Raw genomic sequence first — 23,845 nt, 5'->3', positions numbered from 1 at the left:
TCTTTGAGCTATTTTACAGCTCTGCACATTATAGAATACTGACACTAATGCAAATGATTCTTATCCATTGAAAAGCAAACTGTAGCTGGTGGTGATATAGTTGATTATTGCCCTGTGCACACTGAGAAGTTTTGCCTCTGATTGTAAATCCATTTCAGCATTTCTGATTGCCTATAGACGTGAGTGTTTTGAATTCTCCTTTGAACCAGTTGCAGCCTCTTCCTGGTGTGAGTAGACAATTCTCCATGGGTCCCTCACATTTCTGCATGTTTTAGAAGCAGAAGCACTGACTGCCTTTGTTCTGGACCATCTTTTCAAGGACTTTTGTTTAGCACACAGCCTTGCAAGATAAAGAGTATGGAGCAAGGGTTTGCTTACGGCCTTCAAAGATACAGCATCTCCCTGCAGGGCCAAGGGCAGGCAGGCTTACTATCCAGTATAAAAGATCTGGGTGCCTTAACCTCGGGATCCTCTCTGGTCACACAACCCACTGCTTTTGAGGTGTCACCTGCCCTCTTCACATTGTCCAGTGGGAACTGGGGCTCGAGAAATTGATGTAAGAAAATGCTGATACTCTAGCTACTGCTATTACTGTGAGCAATAAAGTCCTTTGTCTCTGACCCAGGAGTGTTGTGTCTTCACAGACTGTCTGTAGAAACTGTGAAAGGCTAACTTGTTAGCTTACAAATAGGTACAATCTCAGACTTTTCACAGTTCTTAGCAACTGGTTCATTCATTAATTGATGAGTTAAATAAAATAAAGTCTTTGACATATATTCATTTTATATGTGTATGAGAGGCATGATATTACCTTTTCTTTGAAATTTTTCCTTTAATACACCTATCACCTTTGACAAGAGATTTTCACATATTGAAGTATATGGGGTAGCTATTCTGGTTTAAAACTGATTCAGATTGAACTAAAGAAGCCTGACTTATGGCCTATCAAACAGACATCTGCTTTAACCATTAAAGTGAAGAGTGCACTAAACATTATCTCAAAGTAAAAGAATGCACTCTTTTAAGATAAGAATGCATACTTCCCCTCCTACACACCAGCATCCAGCATCGGTAATGCCATATCAGTACTCCAGAAGATAACTTCCCCTGCCTGGACATCAGGGTCATGTTGACCTGCTAATTTGCAACTGAATACCTCTTGAAACTTTGATGAATATGTATCCTGGGTGTGTTTAATGTACATTCTTTATTCTAAAAAGGCATAAAACTGTACTGAAACCATGCTTCTCCCGAACGATTTCTTCCTTTGTGGAGACCGACTTTCCAGACTCTAGTCCTCAGCTTGGCTCAGGTGAAGGTCACCTTATCTCTCTTATCTACAGAACGGTGATTGATTATTTGCATTGGCATCTTTTAACACACCATAAAATTTCCTTACTTATTAGGCTATTTTCTCTCTCTCTTTTTCTCTCTCTCCACCAAAATGTAAGCTCACGGGGCAGGGATATTTGTCTTTTGTATCCTCTGATACATCCTGACAGCTGAACCAGTACCAGGCATGGAGAAAATACTTATTGAAGGAACGACTTGCCCAACATCACACAGTTACTTGCTGCCAGAACCCAGGCTCCCTGATGTCCAGCTGTGGGCTTTTCACAGTACCACTTTCCCACCCAGGTACAACAGAGAGCTTTTTGGTGTGTGTGAGGAAGATTAGCCCTGAGCTAACATCTGTTGCCAATCCTCTTCTTTTTGCTGAGGAAGATTGGCCCTGGGCTAACATCCATGCCCATCTTCCTCTATTTTATATGTGGGACGCTGCCACAGCATGGCTTGACAAGCGGTGCGTAGGTCTGCACCGGGGATCCGAACCCCCAAACCCCGGGCCACCGAAGCGGAGAGTGCGAACTTAACCACTACACCACCAGGCCGGCCCCCAAGAGAGAGCTTTTAACTGGGCTTGGCAAACTGTCACCTCTGGGCTAAATTTGGTCTCCTGCCTGTTTCTGCCTGGCCTCCATACTAAGAATGGTTTTTACGTTTTAAATGATTTTTAAAATCAAAAGAAGAATAGCATTTCATGACACAAAAATGATATGAAATTCAAATTTATGTTCATAGACAAGGTTTTACCGGAACAGAAGTAACGCTTGTTCCTTTCCATATTGTCCATAGCTGCTTTTCTGCTACAGTCGCAGAGCTGTGTGGCCCACCAAGCCTAAAATACTTACTATCTGGCCCTTTATAGAAAGTTCGCCAACCCCTGCTTTATAACATTCCACTGGGACCCCTGCTTTGCTTAAGCAGGCCCACTGTTAGGGGCATGCAATTTATGCTCAATCAATACCAAATCCCAAATTTACACTCGAGCTGCTTGCTCAGAGCAGTTTATTTAGACTCTCTCACACACACCCCACGCCCCAGTGAGATGTGACTCTGTTATCTTATTAAAGCCTTATGCCAATAAACAAAACTATTAACTAAGATTACAGAGGCTTAATATGAAAAAGATAATTGGGCAAATCCTGCAGACAAGCAAGAAATTGAACCCTGTATCCCCACCGCGGGTTCAATGCTAGGAATCTAGTGTTCTCTTAAAGACAGAATGGTTTGAAAGCCCAGACATCTACTTATAGGCTTTGCTTTTTATTTATTCCTTTTGTCCAGTGGTTCCCACCTCCAGCGGCACAATAGAATCACCTGGGGAGCTTTTACAACCCACTGATGCCTGGGCCCCACCCCCAGAGATGCTGATTAAATTGTTGTGGGCTTTGTTTAAATGGCACTGGCATCCTTGAAAAGCTTCCCCAGGTGATTCTGTTGTGTGGCCAGGGTTGAGATCCAACCCGGGTCTCAGACTTAATGTGCACCTGAGAATTGCTGCATGGGGTCACAGCCATCAAACTTGGCGCTGTACTTCATGGAGCTCTTTAGGGGACGTCAGATGTGACTCAGCTCTAACGTCAGTTCTATCAGGACAAGACTGTCCAGGTTTCTACAGAGTGCCTTGGAACCACAGCCCAGATCTCCGATGCTCAGATTGTGCAGAAACTTTCTCTCTGGAGTTTGTGGGGTAGAGTCACTGGAATTTGTGCAAGGCCAGGCCCTGTGAGGGCAGAACCTGGGGTGGGAGTGTGTGTATGACTGTGTGGGTTGGGAGTGGGGGTAGCCAACTGGTCGAGAAGTCTAGATACTCACGGCTGCAGACGTCTCCCGCCTGGAAGAGCTCAGTGGTGAGCAGAACTAATCCATAGTAAGAAAACGCATTGGAAAACCTGCGAGGAGGGAAGCACGAAAGGTGAAGAAATGATGAGGGAGGTGCAAGTCCCCTTTCCCCATCCCCTCGGGGACCAGTCTTTGGGCATCAGCCACACTGGGCCTCTGGGGGCTTTCCTGGGGCCCTCGAGCAGGAAGATGGCAGGTACAAAGCATGGCGATGTGATAAAGGGAAGTGATCCTGTGTCCTTTGAAAGACCAAGAACTGTATTATGTGACAGAGACATGCCACCCCCAAGGCTGTTTACTCAACTGGCAATTGAAGGGGAAAAAAGTTCGGGGGACCAAAATTTGGAAGAAAACAATCACTGTTGACATTTATCTGTCAGGGCTTCCGGGTCGAGGTGGTCAACTTGGATAGGGGAGAGGAGAGAGAAGCTTTCATAATATGTGAGACTGGGCTCCAGCTCTGCCCCAGCATTCCTGAGAGCTGAATCAACTCACCAAGCATTTATTAAACACCTGCTGTGTGCCCAGTACTAGTGTGGAGTCTGTAGACTTCACTAGAATTTCAGATCAGAATGACACAGTTAATTCCCGACTGTCCCAGGAACCAGAATACTCAAGTCTGTAGGACCAGAACATTCTCGTCCTGTAGTAGTTACATGGGAACTGGGTTATAATCAGACATCGATGATCAGTTTCCTTGGATTACAATACGTGCCGGCAAATTTAGTGATTTCTACAGTGCACTAAAATTAGTCTAACTCATTGCTTCAGTATTCAGGTAGTGTCCGCCAACAAAATCACGGGCACTCAAAGATAAAGATTCTGTCCTCACCCCACCCTCTCTGCTCTCTCTTCAGAAATCTTGCAGGCTCCACACTTGTACTGGGCACACAGCTGGTGTTTAATAAATGCTTGGTGAGTTGATTCAGCTCTCAAGAATGCAGAGGCCTAGCTGGAGGCCAGTTTTGTACGTGTTATCAGAGCTTTTCCCTCCTCTTCCCTGCCATTGGCCACTTTCAGGACACCCTTCTGCTGATTAGCACCTCCGCTTAAAGGTGAATGGAAAAAGCGAGAACTGGTTAAAAGAGAACATAAAGCCTTAGCCAGGCCAGTTTTGTGCAATGTTCATGCTGCGTACACGATTTGGTAGAAAGAGTTCAAAAAATAGCTGAAATTTGACTCCCTGCAAATGGCCCCCCTCCGGCCACTGCCAACGGCTATTTAAGAAAAGTCGAACAGGATCGGATCTGGAAGTTCTAAGGATCCCCTTGTTGACCTAATCAATGGGTCCCAAAATAGGGGCCCTGTGCCACTGGTGGTACCCAAGGCAATATGGGCGGAGAGGGGGACTGAATACAGCAAAAAGATTAAATCTCATTGTGAAAAAAAATTCCCTTGTAAGTTTCCTTTTGATTATTTTGATTACATTCCAGTCTCACTTATATGCTAATGAGTCAACAGCTCTCTCTCTCTCTCTCTCTCTCTCTCTCTCTCTTAAATACAGTGGCTCAGTGCCTTGGCAAACCATCAATCCAGCTACTTTTTACTGACATTATCTTTAAGACTGCCTTTTATCTATGGCCTGAAATTAAGATTTTTTTCCTTCAAAGCAGACATAAAATTTCCTTTTAAAAGACATTTATCTGAGTAAAAAGTGAGTCAAATTAAAGAAAAAAAACTAAGGAAATAATAATAGAAGTGATCCCTGGATAAAACAGAAGTCAGGAAAGTGATGCTCAAACCTCTGAATTATGCAAATGCTGTCTGAGATTAGAGTTCTCTGTATTTTGAGTTAAAACAAAACCCTAAACAGAGCACGGTGGAAGGGAATCAAAGGGTCAGTAAATAGTTCTTACCATATAAACCACAGCAACAAGGTTGTCCATCTAAAATGGGGCGTGAAAAGGTCCCTCATTTTGCCTCGGTCTTCCTGTTTCAAGACAAAGGCGTGCTGTTTACTCTCCTCCCCTCCAGAAGTGTGGGCACAGGCTGGTGGTCTGAGACCAGTGGACAGCCACGGCTTGAGGGGAGGATTCTGGTGGGCTGGACACTCGGGCTACAGAACCCAGGACTCAAATCCACAGCACTCAGCCCCCAAGCCCAGCAAGGCTGATTTGGCCCTTCCAGCCAGGACTCAGCAATGTCCAGAGGCTTGATTCCCAAAGGATGGAGACATTCCACACCCCCCACCCCCAACCTGGAATCCTGGAGCTGGGAAGCAGACTCCTTAGGCTTGGCCCCTCTGTGGCCTCTCAGGTAGTCCCATGGACCCAGAGAGCAGAAAACCAGTCCAAGTGGTGTCCAACCATTTCACAGCCACTCCCACCCAAAGCCTGCTCTAGGCCAAGGTGACAAAAATCAGTATGATGTAAATCAATTCACCAATAGTCAATTTGCCAAAAGATTGGTTAGCTAAATGACCCATTTTCTAATTTCATATAATTTACTAATTTATCAAATCTTTGCTTTACAAAGTTCTTTTTAAAAATACATGTTCTATGGGGCCAGCCCAGTGGCGTAGTGGTTAAGTTCTCGAGCTCCGCTTTGGGGGCCCGGGGTCCAGGGGTTCCGATCCCAGGCACAGACCAACACACCACGCATCAAGCTATGCTACGGTGGTGTCCCACATACAAAACAGAGGAGGATTGGCACAGTGTTAGCTCAGAGCTAATCTTCCTCAGCAAAAAGAGGAAGAGTGGCAACAGATGTTAGCTCAGGGAGAATCTTCCTCAGCGAAAAAAAAAAATCTCTCTCTATATATGTATTCTATGACTGTGATTATATTCTTCTTAGATATGCTTAATGAACATATTTTTCTTAGTAGTTTGAGAAATTCTGTTATTTAAACATGCTAAAAGTTAAAAAAACAAGATTATGGGTTATAGGTGATTTAGTCTTCTATGAGTATTGTCTTCATGAATAAAAATATTTTTGTAGTATATTCTTGTATAAAAAGATACTTAATATTAATTAATGAATATTAATTATTAATTATCAATATTCATTAATTATGTTTATTGATATATTTGAGAATGTTTGTATTTATTGAATATATTTTGGAATAAATTCATTACTATATTTAGGAATAGATTCATTAATATATAGAAATATGTATTAATAATAGAAATAATATATAATAATAGAAAGAATAGCTTAATGAATAGATTATTAACATATACATAGGAAAAATATATTCCTATTTAATAATTCCTGGGGCCAGCCTGGTGGTGTAGTGATTGGGTTTGTGCGCTCCACTTCAGAAGCCCGGTGTTTGCAGGTTTGGATCCCCTGGCACGGACCTACACACCACTTACCAAGCCATGCTGTGGCAGCGTCCCATATATAAAGTTGAGGAAGATGGGCACAGATGTTAGCCCAGGGCCAGTCTTCCTCAGCAAAAAAGACGAGGATGGGCAACAGATGTTAGCTCAGGGCTAATCTTCCTCACCAAAAAAAAAAAAATTTCTTAAAACACGTTTTCAGTAAATTGATACACTGCTGAAGTTAATTGAGGAAAATTGACTTTTGGGGAACTGGTCTGCTTCTGGAAAGCCCTTCTCTCCACTTTTTGCTTGTCTGAGGATTCACCACCTCCTTGGAGCCTTCCTGGACATCCTAGGGGAAATGAGCTCTCTCTCCATGGGTCTCCATGCGCCGGCCTGCGTCTGCTCGGCACCTGCCCCAGTGACCGCCATGGAAAAACAGCCCCTGCTGCAGAGACGAACCAGGGGCAGCAGCTCCTTTCCAAAGCAGAGTCCCCAGCTGGAGCCTTCACCCTCGCCGCTCTCACTTGGGACACATTTGAAAACACTGCACACCTTCTCCAGCCAGAGCATGTTCACACAGGAGCAGGGGGCGGGGTGGGGCGGGGAAACACGAGTCTCACCCCAGACGCAACTAAATGAGCCTCCTGCACCCCAGGCTCCTTGGGGTGGCCCCTGCCGCTCCCCTGCGGTTCCCAAAGTGGATCCGGGGTATGTCTCCTGGCCTCCGTGTTGTCAGACCTTGCCAAACACCTCCTCTCAACCTGGTGAAATTGCGTTCAGCTCTTTTTGCATAATATAGAAACAATCAGAAATATAATTTTATTTTAAAAGATAATTGCCTTGTAGCACCTGTTGTTTGCTAAATCTATCACGTTTCTCCATGCCGCTGGGACGCTTCCTGAGAGCAGGGACTACAGCCTCTAGTCTGGATCCCCGCTCTCCACGTGCCACCCACCTGCGCCCGCGGTAGGTCTGGTAAATTTTCCACGTGGTAGGTTCCCCGATGGTGTTACCACGGGGAGTGAAGCACCATCCATAAGGACGTCTACACAGGCGCGGTTTAGCTCCCTGCATCTAAGCCTACCGCGGCACTTGCTAACGTGGTTTCACCGTCCAGCCACTGCCGATCCATCACATTTGCTAATCAGACATCATCTGATCCGAAAGGTGAAACCGACGCAGGAGTAGTTACGGGATCCATTAGCGACATGACATTTCTCCAATCGCTGGCTAAACTCGCCAGGTGGCACTTTTAGGACATGGCAGTGAAAACACAGGGACTGGAGTTGCCAAATCCCCTCGCAGGTCCTGCGCGCTGCGCCCCCACCCGCTCCACGCACCCCAGGAGCACACAAACACGCATGCGCACGCCGCAGGTCCCGCCAGGCGCTGACCTGTCTGGAGACGATGAGTTTCCCCAGCGGCATGGGCGCTCCGTTTTCTGTCGCTATCCTCTTTAGGGTGGCGATGGCCTTTTCCTGGTTGCCAGACAGCACATCGTACCTCGCACTCTCCGGCAGCCACTGTGGGGACAGGAGACCCAGGCGTGGCTGGTTAGGGTGGAGGGGAACCCTGGGTCCCAGCCACGCACTCTCATCTGTGTGTGGAGTCTTTAAGGATAGAGGCTCTGGAACCCCAGGCCTGGCTTCAAATCCTGGCTCTGCCGTTGATTATATTGGCTGTGTGCCCTCGAGCAATTGCTTGACCTCTCTGTGCCTCCATTTCCTCATCCATCAAATGGGGACAATAATAGATCCTACCTCTTAGAGTTGTTGAGAGGATTGAATGAGATAATCCAGACAAAGTGCTTAGCACAGTGCCTGGAATGGGTTAGTGTCGTTATTATTGTTGCCGTTGCTATTACTATTATTTGGTGCTGCTTCAGAGTTCCAGATGAAGGTTGGATTTAATTAAGACTGCCACTCTCACCATCATCGGAAATCTCACCCCCATCTCTCAAGAAATTATACCTCACCTGTGTTCACCATCATCTTGCAAACTCAGTTTGAGACAGAAAGAAATCAGAAAGACCTTTAAGCCTAATAGAGTCCCAACCTCAAGTGACTAGATAAAAATATTTCTGTAAAACAAAGCAACAGCAATCCATGAAACAGCAGGTATGTTAGAGAGAGCGTGAGACTTGGAGTCAGAAGATCTGGTTCAAATTAGTTCTGTTGTTTATTTGCTGTGTGGCCTTTGATAAGTCAATCAACCTCTCTGGGCCTCAGTTTCCTCATTAGTAAAATGAGAATGTAGCAGATATTGCTAATGTCCATTAAAACTCGTGCTTCTCTTTCCATAGTATAAAGTCATCCTTGAATATGGCTGCCCAGCCAGGAACTACATTTCCCAGCCCTCCTTGCATCTAGGCAGGGCCATGTGATATGCTTTCACCAATGGCATATGAGCAAAATATTCCTGGCCAAGGTATTTAAGAAGTGAGTGTGCATCTCCATCCACCCTTCCACAGTCTGTTTGTAGAAGACTCCAGGGCCCTAGAGCATGGCAGAGCTACCAGCTGGAAGGAACCTTGGTCTGGAATCACACTTGCCAAACAGGAGCACCCGTTCTGGACTGTTATTTGAGTGAGAAATAAACTATTGTGTTAAGTTACTGAATGTGCGGGCTTCATTTGTTATAGCAGCTGGTGTCATCCTAACTAATATGGGGTTCATTATAATCCTACCTCATGTGGTATTGGGAGGAATAAATATGATAATGCATGTAACAAGACTAGTATGGAGCCTGCTACTCAGTTATGCTCAGTAATTATCAATACTTATGGCCCTTACCAGGAATGATTAGGTTCTTTACCATAGATGAGACCTACCCACCTACAGGTTTATTTGGGGGCCCACTGGCTATAAAGTGTTTCAGTTATGTGGTCTACACATGAAATGATAAGTGTGTGCTATGATCTTGCTGGGGGATGTAGTTTATGCAGAACTAAGATGGAGAGATTGTTTGAGCTCCTTGGTCCAGCCATGCCTGAAGCTAGCTGTTTAATCCTCTGTCATGTGTCCATCTCTCTTTTAATCAAGCCAGTTTGAATTGGGGTTTTGTCACTTGCAATGTAAGAGTCCCAACTATTCCAAATACAGTCACCTTAAGTGCAGATCTTGCAGTGGTGGGGCCAAGGTATTCCCCTATCTCCCGTTATCTCCCTAAAGAACATCCCAGCAGTGTCTGTCTGGAGGAAACCCAACACCTCATACTGGGCCTACCCCAGGCCCTGTTCTTTTGTCTCATTTCCTGATTTAACAAAATAATCTTAAAAAAGGGGGCTTTGGTGCCCTCCTGCAAAAATATAGTGAACAGCAAAGGGCAAGTAGCAAAGGCTGAGATCTCGTAAAGGATACCTACAAAACACAGGACGGCAAAGAGGAGGAGCGGGACAGCCGAGAGGATGAGCAGCCAACGCCAGCCCAGGCTGGGCATCACAAACACAGCCAGGATGACCTCGAACACTGTCCCGATGGCCCAGAAGACCTGGCGTGGGAGAATGGGCGTCAGTGATGGGGGCAGCATGGTCAACACACGAGCAATTCCAGGGCGATTGTAGACGAGGCTATCGATGCGGATGGGGGTCCCTGGGGTTGGCAAGGTCAGAATGGCCATCACTTTTCCTGTGGTCCACATGGTTGGGCCAGAGCCTCCATGTGGTCCATCTCCCGAGGGTGCCATCCACACTGTATAATATTTGTGTGGCGCCCCCTGGAGTGTGCAATGTAGCAGCTCTGGTTAAGGAGATCAATATGATCAATACTGTGTGAGGTCAATATGGTAGTGGACGCACTGGTTTTTGTCTGCTGACACCCATCTCCCTTGCCCAACAGTGCCCCTGTATCCTTGATCAGAATTGCCTCTTCCCTGCTGGGCTGAGTAGCTTCTGTTTGCCTCTCCGAGTCACTCTCCATCCTTTTCCGCCTTGCTTTTTGTATGTACCATATCCACAGGTTCCCTGTCCTCCGGCTTCCCACTGCGTGCAGCCAATGGGAAGCCCCACAGGAGATGAGAGGCAGGGAGGAAGGAAAGAGAGATTCAGGAGCTTATTCCTCTGGCCCCCTCTCTGCAGGGTGGTCGTGGGCTGGCTGCGTCCCTCAGGTGAAGGTCACAGCTCCCGTCCGCCAGCCCTGCCATTCAACTCTCTCTCTCTGGGCTGCTAATTACTTCTGCCCCTTGCCGCTTCAGGCCTGGGATGCTAACTCTCCTGCAGGCCAAAAAAGGATAGCGCCTTTTTATGAGACTCTCTTCAAATTATCCTGATTTGGGCATGCTGTTTCCTGCCTCACCCTGAATCTACAACTATTGTCCATTTCAAAACATGGTCCTTCAGCTACCCCAACAGTTCTGGGAGCCCCCAAGAGCCTTCCTTAAATGTCCTTTTGCTTAAATTGACCACAGTCAATTTCTGTTGCTGACAATCAAAACGTCTAACTGGTACAGAACTGGCCAATCAGAATGGACGCTGGACACCGGTCATACACCCCCTCCAATGTGCCCGGAGTTAACTCCTTAGTAGCTGGATCATGGGAAGTTCTAGGGTGTCCTAAGAGAGGACGGGGTGTCAGGTGATGAAGGCAAGTCAGGGTTCAGGATCAGCTGGCACAGATAGATACATTTGAATATTTAGATACCTGGTTCATCCACATCAGTGTGGACCAGCTGACTACCATCCTGATTGGTCAGGGGTGGATGCAGTCAGGAGGGTGAAAATGGGATGTGGGGTCACTGTGATCAATATCGGCATGGTGATTAGAGAGTTCAGTGGTATCACAGTCACCACTGTGGACCTCAGTGTCCGGCAGGGACAAATGAACATTACTGCCGCTGTATGGAGGAGGGGCCTTTGGGCAGCTATGTATTTGCCCCGAGATCTTCCAGACCATGGTTGGAAAATGGGTCTCAGGACCCTGGCAGAAGGAGGGCTTGAGAGGGACTGGCTGGACCAAGAGAGTTTTCAGGCAGCGTTTAGGCCACAGAGGGGGCCACTGACGGAGATCTCACACAAGACATGAGGGAGCCTGGGGGTAAACAAGGCTGGAGGGTGATGATGTGGGTGGGGACAGGAGTTCAATCCACTCAGGTTGCACCATTCAGCGCCAACTCTCAGAAAAAAGCCACTTCCAGTTCAAGAAAAGCATACCATCCACTTGCTACCATTTGTTTTAAGGGACAGTAGATTGAATTTTCTTGTCCATTGAAGAATTTGTCCATATTGCAAAACAACTGTCAGAATCGACGCAGCTGATCCATCTAAGTCTTTGCACACTGAGTCTGTTATATTTTTCTTAAATTCCCTTTTCCTTGCCCTGTGGCCCAAGACACTGGAGAATCTCCTGCTCAGAGAATGAGCATTCTCCAGAAACCCAGCCCACCTTCCTTACCTCAATCAGCAAAATGCACTTAGCTCTGGCTTTCATGGGAAGGAACTCAGCGTACAGCGTCACTCTGGGAAAGCAAAGAGACAGAAGAGGGGTTAAGGTCAGGACTGAGTGGGGACATTGCTACGGTTTTCTGAATTTCTAGGCCAACATTCCTCCAAGGGTGGTCTGTGGACCACTCACATCAGGATTTCAGGGGATGATGGCTAAATATGCAGATCCCCAGGCCCCAACCCAGACTTTCAGAAACAGACTCTCAGGGGTGGGGCCCCGACATCTGCACTTAACTAACTCCCCATATGATTCTCAAATTTACTAACTACTGCCATTGAGCCTTCCCTACAACCCAGTGAATCTAGGCGAAAATACGGTGGTGGTTGGATGGGCAACTTCACTCTAGAACAGTTCCTCAGGTTTTCCCTATCACTTAGTCCCGAATAGTCTTAGAGGACCGGCTTTCATTCTGTTGGATGCCCCTCATCCTAGGTCCATCTGAGGTCTCCTTGTGACCAGACTCAGCCATGTTTTCTTGGCAGAAACCCTACAGATATGATGCTGAACGCTTCCCAATAGGGGACATGATGTCAATCCATCCCATCACTGGTGATGTTAACTTTCATCACCTGATCACGTTGTCTGACAGACACACCCTAACATTATCATTTTTCTCTTTGAGATTAATGAGTACTTTGTGGGGGAGCATTCAGAGATTATGCCAATATCCTGTTCCCCACAGAACCTCTACTCATCAGCGTTAGCATCCCATCCATTGACTATTTCTGCCTGAATCAACCACCACTATGATGGCAACATACGGTATTTTTTATTTCCATAATTCCTTCTACATTTATTAGTTGACATTCTACTGTAAGGAAGGACTTTCCCTTCTTCTCCCCTTAATCTGTCTATCTATCCATTCATTTAGTCAGTACGGACTTGTGGATTCCTATTTTGTTCAATGGGTTGTAATCCATTACTGCCCTTATTCTTTTGATGCTCAGACTGTCCCAGATCTGGCCAGTGAGAGCCCTTTTAAGCTGATTCCTACGTCTGTGTGACATGTGTCCATCATTCCTTGAGCTCTTTCTTACTTTCTGGCATGAGAAGATGTCCAGGCTCACCTTGTACTTTCATTGCCCCAGCGATGGAGTCAGCCATTTTTCTAAGATGTCCTGGTTCCTTTTGGCAGAGGATGGTATTTAGAAACCAAGATCTGGGTGCTCAGTGTGCTCATTGCTACGAGGGTTGTCATTGCTTTGAGGCCCTCAGAGGGCTAGCTAGCTATTTATCCTCCCTCTCTGTCTCTCCGTTTCTCTCTCTCTCTCCACACAACACCATACATCTATACCTATTTCTATATCCATCTGTGTACACGTATTTAAAAAAAACAATGAGTTCACACTGATACTTTCAATTCCAGTCCAACACCTTAGGATTCTTTCTAACCTTCCCAATTTCCATGTTTGTAATTCTGTTCTCCAACATTGAGAAATCTGTGTCTCATTCTCCTCAATATATTTACATATCTGCTCAGTTTACTCGCTTGCTGAATGTAACCCATGTCTTGACCATCGTGCTTCCATGCCCCCTCCCCTCCCTTTCACTTCCTCAGCCTTCGGGCAGGCTGGGAAGAGAAGGAAGCTTTTCACCTGCTCCCCCATGTTGCCTTCCATTTAACTAGGAAGAGGAGCCTTCTCCTTCCCCTCTTCTCCCACCTAAGCCAGCCATCACGCTACTAGATGGCCTCTTGTTACTCTCCTAGCTCCTCATAAGGGAAGTGGGGTAGAGGGGGGCTAATTTCCATGAACCCTTTGGAGGCAGATGGTGCTGGTAACCCACCTGGACCTCCCAGGACCCCTTTGCTAGGTCACTTTGCCTACCTCCCTGCTGCTGCTAACGGCCCAGACCCGCAACTCTCTCTGAGGACTGCTCTTGAGCCACAGAGTACCTGAGAGTTATGCCCCTTCTCCAGAGGGCAGGCTGCAGACCAGTGCGTGGGTATAAAGACCACTCCCTGCCTCAAGGTGGGAAGACCCCGTGGAACAAGGAGCACTCCTGAGCTCCCGCTGGGATCAGGCTGAGTCTAGACTTCACCTGAAACCACATCCTTGTCTAACTTCTTCCCTTCATCTTGCTTGCCTCTTTTACACTTTTATAGGTGCCTCCTGAGAGCATTGCCCGAATAAATCACTGTCCAAGAATCTCTGCCTCAGTCTCTGTCTGCGTCTATGGAACCCAACCTCTGACACCTTTCCCTGCAGAGCATCTAACATTTTCAAAGTTGGCCCCAGCAACACTATTGAGATTTAGAAATAGTTCTATCACCGGGAAAAGTCCGTCTTAGGGTTAGGATAAAAGGCACCTCTGTCCAGAGAAGGAAGAATTCTCAGGATACTCAGAGGAAAGGCTGGGGCTTTGGTAGTTCAGATATATTCTATTGAGAGAAAAGTGTGAAGAAAAGGTCAATGTCATCTAGTCTTACTTCACAGTGTATTTTAGTACATTCCCACTCTCTGTCTTAGTCTTGTCTTTATCTCTCTCTTTTTTTGATCTCTTTCTCTATTTGAACCCCTAGGTGAGATCATACTCAAGAATTTTGAACCCTATTTTTATTTGATTTATAAATAAGTATTTTCATGCCATTTTAAATCACCTTGCACACATATATTCCATCATAAGCATGAACCATACTTTCCTTAGTAATAGCTACCTTTTATTGAGAACCTCCTGTGTGCCAACACTCTTCTAGATGTTTTACATGGATTATCTCACTCAATAAACATTGAAAGTCAATGGGGTAGGTAATTATAATTCCCATTGTGTGTATGTATGTATCTTTAATACATTTTCATCTCTCTATCTATCTGTGTCAGATAAGTTGTTCGTTGACCAGGATTACACAGCTAGTAAGTTAATAAGTAGAAAAGCAACAATTTTAACCCAAGTCTGTCTATATTATGCAGCCCATCAGTCACTTCCCTACGTGGATGGTTTCACAATTATAAACGATACTTCAATAAACATCTTTAGGCTGTAATCTTTGTCTTCATGTGTCTCCTTAGGATTCATTCCAGTGAGTAGAATTTGAGTCAAAGGGTAGGCATGTTTTTAAGGCTTTTGATCTATATTACCAAAGTGGCTCTCAAAAATTTGTTCTAATTTATATTCCTACAAGCACCTGTCTCGACAAACACCATTAGGAATTTCATTAACTAAACTCTGAGAATGGGAACCAAGATTACAGCGGCTGCAAAAGATTACAATGATTACTGTGAACGCTTTCTTTGAAATTGCATTCTATTCTCCAGATGGTGCGCTTATATGATTTTTAAAAATCAATAATAATAAATGAGAAGCTTTTACCTTTCCCTCACCAAATTAAAGTCAAACTACTAAGCATGCGGGCCGGCCCCGTGGCTTAGTGGTTAAGTGCGCGTGCTCCGCTGCTGGCGGCCCGGGTTCGGATCCTGGGCGTGCACCGATACACTGCTTCTCCGGCCATGCTGGGGCCGCGTCCCACATACAGCAACTAGAAGGATGTGCAGCTATGACATACAACTATCTACTGGGGCTTTGTGGAAAAAAAGGAGAAGGATTGGCAGTGGATGTTAGCTCAGAGCCGGTCTTCCTCAGCAAAAAGAGGAGGATTAGCACGGATGTTAGCTCAGGGCTGATCTTCCTCACACACACACACAAAAAAACTACTAAGCATGCAAAAATGTGCAGTAGCATATTCTAAGGGCAAAGCTATTCCCGTCCTTAGATGTCAAGGATTTGTTTTTATAATGAACCTATAGCGTGCAGTCTTTTTTTTAGTTACTGAATTAATACCTGATGTAGCAATATATAAATATACAAAGTATATGATGATCTTTTCTCTTCCTCATAACCTCTGCTTCCATTCCTCTCTCCAACAGCCATTATTACCGGCAGTTTGCTCTGCAAACTTCCAGCCCCTTCTCCATGTAAATAAATAAATTTAAACAACATACTATGTTTCTTTTTTCTTCCCTTCCCTCCCCTTCTTCCCTTCCTCCCTCTCTCCCTCCCTCCCTGCTCCCCTCCCTTCTCCTCTCCCTCCCTCTGTGTCAGGATCTGCTTCCAATAAGACAATCTGGAAATCTTTCCATATTAATACACGTAGATCTGCCACATTATTTTTTAACAGCTGCAACCCTGTTGATGAATACTTAGATTGTTTTCAATTCCTTGGTTTTGCAACCTATGCCACAAGAAACATCTTTTCCTGTATCTATTGTGCCCCACATTTGACCATCATTTATAGCAGTTTATTATGAGAACGAGCTATTTGATCTTCATCCAAAGTATGGTGGTTATTACAATCACACTGAAGAACAAAAGAATGAGCAATGAAAATAGCAATGCCAAGAAGCGGCTGATATTGGCATAAAAAAATTCCCGCTGCAACTGATTGCATTGACAGCGCTTGGCAATTAGAGATTCGCCATTTGGATCACATGCTTGGAAAGAAATGACCTGTGATCTCCATCTGGCATTTCTGCTTGGTCTTTGGGGGAAAGAGCAATGCCAAGGACAGGTTTGTGAGCTAGCTCCTTAGACACCAATCTGAAGAACCTTCTGAGGCAGGTTTCAAGGTAGAACAGGTGGGCAGCTCCCTGGGGTATTAATCTTTAAGAGTGGCTAAAACACAGCTAGGGTGCCGGCTAAGGCAGGTCTGCATCTCAGGCGCCTAGGTAAGGGATGTTTCTGCTGAAGTACACAGCGCCCTCTACTGGAAATAATAAATGATCTGCCCCAGTGCCAACACGTATCTTGTATATTTTTGCGAGGCCACGTGTGCAATTAGAGGTGATTATCATTTTTTTGGTGCTTATTTGCATTTCTTAAATTTTCTAAAGCAAAAATGTATTGTTTGTAGTGATAAAAATAAAGTTACACTTAAGTCCTTTGCTTGAATTAAAGTTTCTTCCTTCTTGATGCTCCTCCTAGACAGAAAATGTAATTGTTCGGTATCCTAAATGTGATTCCTCTTCCCTGTCTTAATTAAAGGAACTAAAACCTGCTTGGAACCACCAGTTATACATTCCCAGAATCATCTCCAAATCAGTACCAGGGGCCCAGTGGACGTTAATGATTTACCAGGACCTTCTGACTCTAGAAGCTCAGAACGCTTTCACGATATTTGCTCGAGCATAAGAGCTTTGGCGTTAGACAGACCTGGACTTGACCCCAGTTTCTCCATGTGGTGGATGGTTTGCACAAGTTGCCCACTATTTTCTCTCCCTGTATTGATGCTCCCTTGCAATGTGACTGCAGCTCACTCCATCAGAGTCCATTTCCCCAGCCCTTGAATCTGGGTCTGGTGACTTGCTTTGATCAATAGAATGTTTTAGTGATATTGTGCCGGTTCCAAACTTGGGCCTCAAGAGGCTTTCTGGCTTCTGCTTGCTCTCTTGGACCCCTGCCCGGGTGCCTTAGGACCAGGGGCCCGGGGCTAGCCTCCTGGAGGGTGAGAGGCTTGTGCAGCGTGGACGAGTCTGTGTGGCCATGCTAGACTAGCCAGTTGACTCAGGACACACGAGCAAGCCCCGCCGAGACCAGAACAGCCAAACTGTCAATCTGCAGAATCATGAGTTAAATAAATCATTGTTTTAAGCCGTAGGTGTCGGGGTGGTTTGTTACAAAGCAAAAGGTAGCTCCACACTCCGCTTAATAACCATCTGACCCTAAGCAAGTCACTTACGATCTCTGAGCCTGTTTTCTCATCTGTAAAATGAGGATGATAAGGTGCTTCAAAGGACAAGACAAGGTAGTGTGAAGAGAGCACTCAGCATAGTACCTAGCACTCGGTGAGCACTCAATTGACATTATTATTATCGTCATCACTATTAATAATATTATTTTTGTTGTTTTCACCAGAACCCATGTGAACCCCTACTTTTGGGGAAGGAAGAGAGGAAGAGAAGGAGGGACATAGAAAGGCACAATCAGGGCAGACAGGTGGGCTCCTTATTTATATAATTTGTATTTATACTAAAAATTCAGAGTACCTTATAAGGACTTCCGCTTGTTGAGTTTTTAAAAATTATACAGCAAAAGCTTATTCATTTGCGAGGTGGTGCAGTTGGGTACAGCTATTCTAAATGAATGGAAACTCTTAGTTACATAAAAATATCTTCAACTAAATGTTTCCAAATAATGAACTTAGGGGAGCTATTTTTATAACTAGAGCGGAACATCGCATAATTAAGACATGAGTGTTTTTACGTAAACGGCTGGAGTGGAAGCGCTGGGAAGCCAGGGGCTCTCTTGGGTGGTGAAATATTCTTTCTGTAATTTTGTTTGTGGTTTGTATCTGCTCTCCTTGTGGACAAAAGAGCTATAGAGTGGAGTAGGTGAGAGAATTTGTTGGGAGGGTCAAGTGATGTTTAATCCTCCGCTCTGCGGTTTACTGGCTGTGTGATCTTGGGTGTGTTACTTTACTTCTTTAAAGCCTCAGTTTTCTTACCTGTCAAATGGAGATAATATCTATGTCCTCAGGTTTTGTGAGTTTTAAAATGGTCATGTGTATAAAGTGCCTGGAATGTAGTAACAGCTCAATAAACAGACAGAAGGGCTGTGATAGTGTTCAAGAAATGAATAGCTAAGTGGGAAGGCACGACATTTTGAGTGTGGGAGTATGGAGCAGGCAGGCCAGCTGAGGACCCTCACGACATGAGGGTGGGGGAAAAAGGCCCTCTCGGCTGCTCTGCATCCTTTATTTTATTCTTCTGGTGTCCTGTCCTCTCTCCCTGAAGATCTCTCCCCTTTGCAGTTTTAAGAGGTGGTTTTTCTCTGCTCTAGTTACTCTGTCATTGCAATCCCATCCGCTTACAATTTTCCAGAGGTTCCTCAAAATATCTGGTCCTCTGATGGCACCCACTTCTTGCTTTCCAGCACTGTTAGAGATTTATCCTATTTCTTATAGCTTTTATGTCATTTCCAGAAAATTTGGAGGAAGAAGCAGAACATAGCACTTGTCATTCCACTACCTCGAACAAGAATCACTGTGGACATCCTGAATACTTAGCCCCTTTTCCTTCCCTCCTATGGGAAGAAACTCCAGGTGGCTGTTTGGAACGGTCGTCTACCTGAGCATCCCTGGGAAAGGAACTTGATATGTACTTGCGTGAGTGCATTCCTTCCGGCCACTGGGGGGAACCTGCCCCCTAGTCAATGAACGGCTCATGAATGGGGCAGTGGCTGCGTCGGCAGGAATTCCTGGAGTTGGGCCAGAAGTGGAGCGCGTTGACCACAAGCCCCAGATTTATGGGCCTGGCTTAATGGTCTCTGCTCAGGCCCCGGCGGTTTTTCTGCCTCTCCCAGATCCAGGAGTAGACGTCAAATGCTTACTCTGCAGAGTAAGCAGATCAATGATCGAGGGAGGGAAGCGCTGAGAACTGACAGCCACTCGCTGTCCTTCCAGCCTCTAAGTGGCAGTATGAGCCTGGAGATTTGTTCCTGTGTTAAACCCATGTGGTCACATCCCTGCCCCTCCCCACTTGTCCCTGCCACAATTACACGCTGAGTCCATCGTCCATCACACGGGCACCTGAGCTTCTTACCAGAGCCTTCAGCAGACCAGGTGCGTGATAATGTTTGTTGAGTGCTCTGCCAGGCACTATCCTGGGCACTTTACATGCGTTGTCATTTAATACTCTAAGTGACCTCAAGAGGAGGGTATATTATCATCCCCATTTTAGAGATGAAACACTGAGGTGTAGAAAGGTTTAGTGACTTGCCTAAGGTCACACAGGTATTAGGTGACAGAGTCAGGATTGGAACCCAGGTAATCTGGTTCCAGAGCCTATGATCTAACCACACTGCTTCTAGATCCCCTCTCCCGGTCTTCCCCAGTCGTGACACTCGATAGGCTCAAGAGGTCCATCACTGAACTATTAACCCTCAGAGGGCAGGGACTACCGTGGTGCAACGCCCAGACCCTCACCCACCAAGGCCAATCTTGCTATTTCTCCTGCCAGAGAGCCAATCTGCCTGCAACAGAGACCAACACAGAGACCCCAGGATAAAGCCATCCCGTGTCATTGGTGGCAAGTTATTTACATGGGACGCCTGCCATTTTGGAAGGAGCAGTGATTCATTTTGACCGGAATAGGCACATATTCTAGGGATTGGTTTGCCTTTCCTGCCCACAGGGTCTCAGCCAGCACCATTTTCCCAGGGCTTTCAGGATATTTGACCCATTGACACAGGATCCTGTAGGACAGTGCACAGGACCAAGGGGGCCAAGATATAACAAAGGAGATGCAGCAGTGGGCACACGACCATGGAAGCCACTGGTCCTATCACACACCATGCTACCCTGCAGCTGCTGGCCTGAGGGAGTGATGGAACAGCCTTTTGAAGGTCCTGTGGAGGTGATGCCCTGTGAGGAAGGGGTACTGTCTTCCAGGACACAATATACCCTTAAATCAATGACCATTATATGGTGCTGTGTAGAAAGAACATACGGGTCTGGAAATCAAAGGGATGAAGTAGGATATGTCATCATTCCCAGTGACCCATGTGGGGGAATGTGTATTTCCTCCATCCTGCAACTTCTAAGCCCTGTGTGTCTAGAGGTCCTGGTTCCCAGAGAGGGCATGCTTCCGCCAGGAGACACAGCAAGGTCTCATTAGACATTAAGCAACACCTGCCACATAGTGACTTTGGGTTCCTTGTGTCAAGACATGAGCAGGCAAGAAAGAGAGTCAGCATTCTGTCCAAGGAATTGATCCTGAGCGTCAGGAAGTGGTAGGGCTCTGTATCTAATGGGGCACCAAAGTGATACACTGGACATCTCTCGGTAGTCCCCTGCCCAATTTTGGTGTTAAATGGACAAGCAGCAGCAATGGCCTGAGAAGGGCACGGTGACCAGAGACCCTCAGGCATGGAATCTGGGTCACCCCATCAGGTGAACCTTCTAGATCAGCAGAAGTGCTAGCCAAAGGAGGGGGAATCTAGAATGGGAGCAGAGGAGGGAGCTACTAGGCTTCGGTTGTAGCCATGAGGCCAGCACCAATAGCAGGGGCTGCACTTTGTCTCACTAGCCATCTTCTCATAAGCCTTTTTCTGGAAAAAGACCAACCAGAATCCTGGAGAAGCTGTTCCCAGATGAGGTGGACTTATCACATGAAGCAAGTGCATCCAAGAGGTGTAAGGGGTGGACTGCGGCGGGTGCTGTGATGCTCCACCTGGACTCATCCTTCAGGACTGAGGCGCATACCGTCCTGGAATGAGCAGGAGTGTTACCTGCTAAGAGCTCATAATTGAGTCCCCTGAGGGAATGGCCTTGACCAAAAGTAGCCGCCTTGCCCAAGGTCATGCTCGCTCCTTGAGGGCAGCCCACATCCAATGTGGCTGATGTGAGGGTACAAAGGTCCGGCCCCCATGCCTCAATCTGGAACAGTTCCAAAGGGCCATCCCAGCTTCTGAACCCCTACGAGATCAGCTGAGGCCTCCATTGCAATTGGTTCACAACTCGACTTCTCCGTCTCCCCATTCATGCTTTTCTCACTCCCTTACAGGTGGTCATTCCCAAAACCACTGGCACACAAATCTCTATCTCAGAGTCTGTTTCCCAGGATCCCAACCTGTCACAGGGACCACGTCTGCTTTGCTCACTGCCATATCCCCAACACCTAGCACAGACCTGTGCCATAGTAGGTGCTCAAGAAATATTGGTTGACTATTGGTTGAATGAAGAAATTAGAAGTGAACTACCAGTTCCTCATGCAAAATTTCCATAAATTATTGCAATAGGATTCCTCACCTCCAAGTCATCCTACCCGCCATCGCCAGATTAATACTTCTAAAATACCTCTCCTGCTCAAGAACTCTCAGTGGCTCCCCACTGCCTGTAGACAATCCCTTTGGCCTGGCATTCAAGGCCTTTAACAAGTTTGCTCTGGTCTGTCTGTCCAACCTCAGCTTTCAATTCTCACATATCTCAGCCCGACAAGCTAGCCAAACTGGACCATTGGCCTTCCTCAGACTTAGCTACAGCTTCCTCTTTTCCTGCAGATCCCTTCCTGTGAAATATCCTACATCTTTCCCATCCCCCTCTGGGTCTTTCCAAATCCCTCACATCCTTAATAGCAAGGCAGTAAAAAGCAGTGGTTTGAGCCCAAGCTCTGGAGTTTGAGGATCTGGGTTGAGATTCCAGCTCTGCCTCTTTCTAGCTGTGTGGCCTAGGGCAAGTTACTTTACCTCTCTGTGCCTCAGTTTCTCTATCTGTAAAATGGGGTTAATAATAGAATTTACCTCATTGGGAAATTTTGGGGACTAAATAAAATAATCGGGGTTAATTGTTTAGAACAATATTTAGTGTTCACTAAGAGGCAAGTAAAGTCATCATCTGCCAATCTCTGCCTTACGATTCACCAGTCTCCCAGGAGAGACTGACATCTTCCTACAACTCCGACTTCTCTCAGTACCCTACCAATAGCAACAACAAAGTAACCCCCAACTCGCATACGGCAGGCCAGCCCCATCCGCTCCCCTTGTGCTCAGGTTAGAAGTGGGTGAGAGGCAGCATGCACGGTGGGTAAGAGCACAGATGTTGTAGGCAGACAAACTCGGGTTCTTAGTTCCACCTACACACTGAGTGACTCGGGCAAATGACGTCACCCACTGAGTCTCATTGGAGAATTGCAATAATTTGATAACACATACCTCCTGGGGATGCTATGATGTGTCAAAGGGAAATGTTCCATCAACGCTAGATCTATTATTTTTATTTCACATTTACGATTTTCCAGCTCTTGTGTTGCTTTTGCTGTTGTTCATCATTACAACACTGATAACGATGCTATTCCCTGGCTACCTCCTAGCTCCTTGATACCAGAAGCCCTGGCGTAACCATCTTTGCATCCCTCTGAGGCCATGAACACAGTTGACTGGCTGCCTGGCTGGATGACCAGAGCTGGGGATTTACTTACGACTGGGGGACCCCTCCGATCCCAAAGCCCACCAGGCCCCGGAGCACCAGGATCCAGCTGTACACGGGCGCAAAAGCACTGAGGACGCCGTAGTAGAGAGTCCAGAGCACGCTGATCTTCAGCCCCTGCAGAGAAGGAAGATGCCAGGTCACAGGCTTCTCAGCACCGCCCGGTCACATGGCCCCTGCACTTGTGTGAAGTCACCCATAAGGTCACATTCAAGGCTAACCCACACAGCCAAGGGGATCCCAGGGGTTCTCTGTATGGGTGGTGCCAACCCTGGGGGGGGGGTGTGCGGGAAAACTGCAGGGCAGTCTTGGTTGTCCCAATGATTGGCATCTAATAGACAGAGCCCAGAGGTGTTAGGTGACCCACAATGCATGAGACCCAATAAAGGCTTGTTCTGCGTCCTGCACCATCTCGAACTGAACCTCCAACTCGACTGTCATGCAGCTGAAAACTCGGTTTATGATTATCTGCACCTAGACTTGCACCTGACTTGACATATAAATGGATTTGGGAGGGGTATAGTTTAAATATACACTTAATTTTTCAGGAATGCAACTTCCAGGTAAATCAAAAGAAAACTGTACTTTGTTTTATCTAGAACTTTACAAAATTGTTCATCATTTCAGAAAACCATGTTGCCAATGGCAACGCTGCGTGTGGTGTTTGAGTCACTGAGGGAGCTTCAATATCCATCTGCATTCCCAGGGCTTCTGTGTGGATCTGTGAATAGACTGACTGAACCTTATTTCAAAATGTCAAATATATAGAAAAAATATCACAAATATTCCGTTAAATCCAAACTTGTTTATAATCGGGGCAAATATTAACTACTTCCTTTTTTATTTAGGCAGAGTTGTGTGTGAATATTTGCATACTGAAAATAAATCTTGTTTTATGAATTACCTCCTTTTAAAATTCCCCATATCATAGTTAGGGCGTTAGAATTGATTCCCTTTTTAAATTACATGAGTGGCTAGGTTATTTTATCTTTAAAATTATTTCTGGGTAATGAGGGGCATTATTAAAAATTTTTGTAACT

At 46.0% G+C, this 23,845-nt stretch overlaps 1 protein-coding gene across 1 annotated transcript in view; it reads right to left on the bottom strand.

The window, feature by feature from the left end:
* Positions 1-23,845, bottom strand: part of SVOP (SV2 related protein) — a 52,311-nt gene that overhangs the window by 12,288 nt on the left and 16,178 nt on the right. Inside the window, exons 5-10 of the mRNA XM_058531091.1 lie at positions 22,798-22,922; positions 11,840-11,903; positions 9,816-9,941; positions 7,847-7,975; positions 5,043-5,116; positions 3,160-3,236 (exon numbers count right to left, since the gene is read on the bottom strand). Of these exons, the coding sequence (XP_058387074.1) occupies positions 3,160-3,236; positions 5,043-5,116; positions 7,847-7,975; positions 9,816-9,941; positions 11,840-11,903; positions 22,798-22,922 (595 nt within the window). The remainder of the gene's footprint in view (positions 1-3,159; positions 3,237-5,042; positions 5,117-7,846; positions 7,976-9,815; positions 9,942-11,839; positions 11,904-22,797; positions 22,923-23,845) is intronic.

Source organism: Diceros bicornis, chromosome 35, assembly GCF_020826845.1.
Source record: "Diceros bicornis minor isolate mBicDic1 chromosome 35, mDicBic1.mat.cur, whole genome shotgun sequence".
Taxonomy (NCBI): Eukaryota; Metazoa; Chordata; class Mammalia; order Perissodactyla; family Rhinocerotidae; genus Diceros; species Diceros bicornis.
Note: the sequence above shows the minus strand (reverse complement) of the source record. Positions and strands in the feature narration are given on the sequence as shown.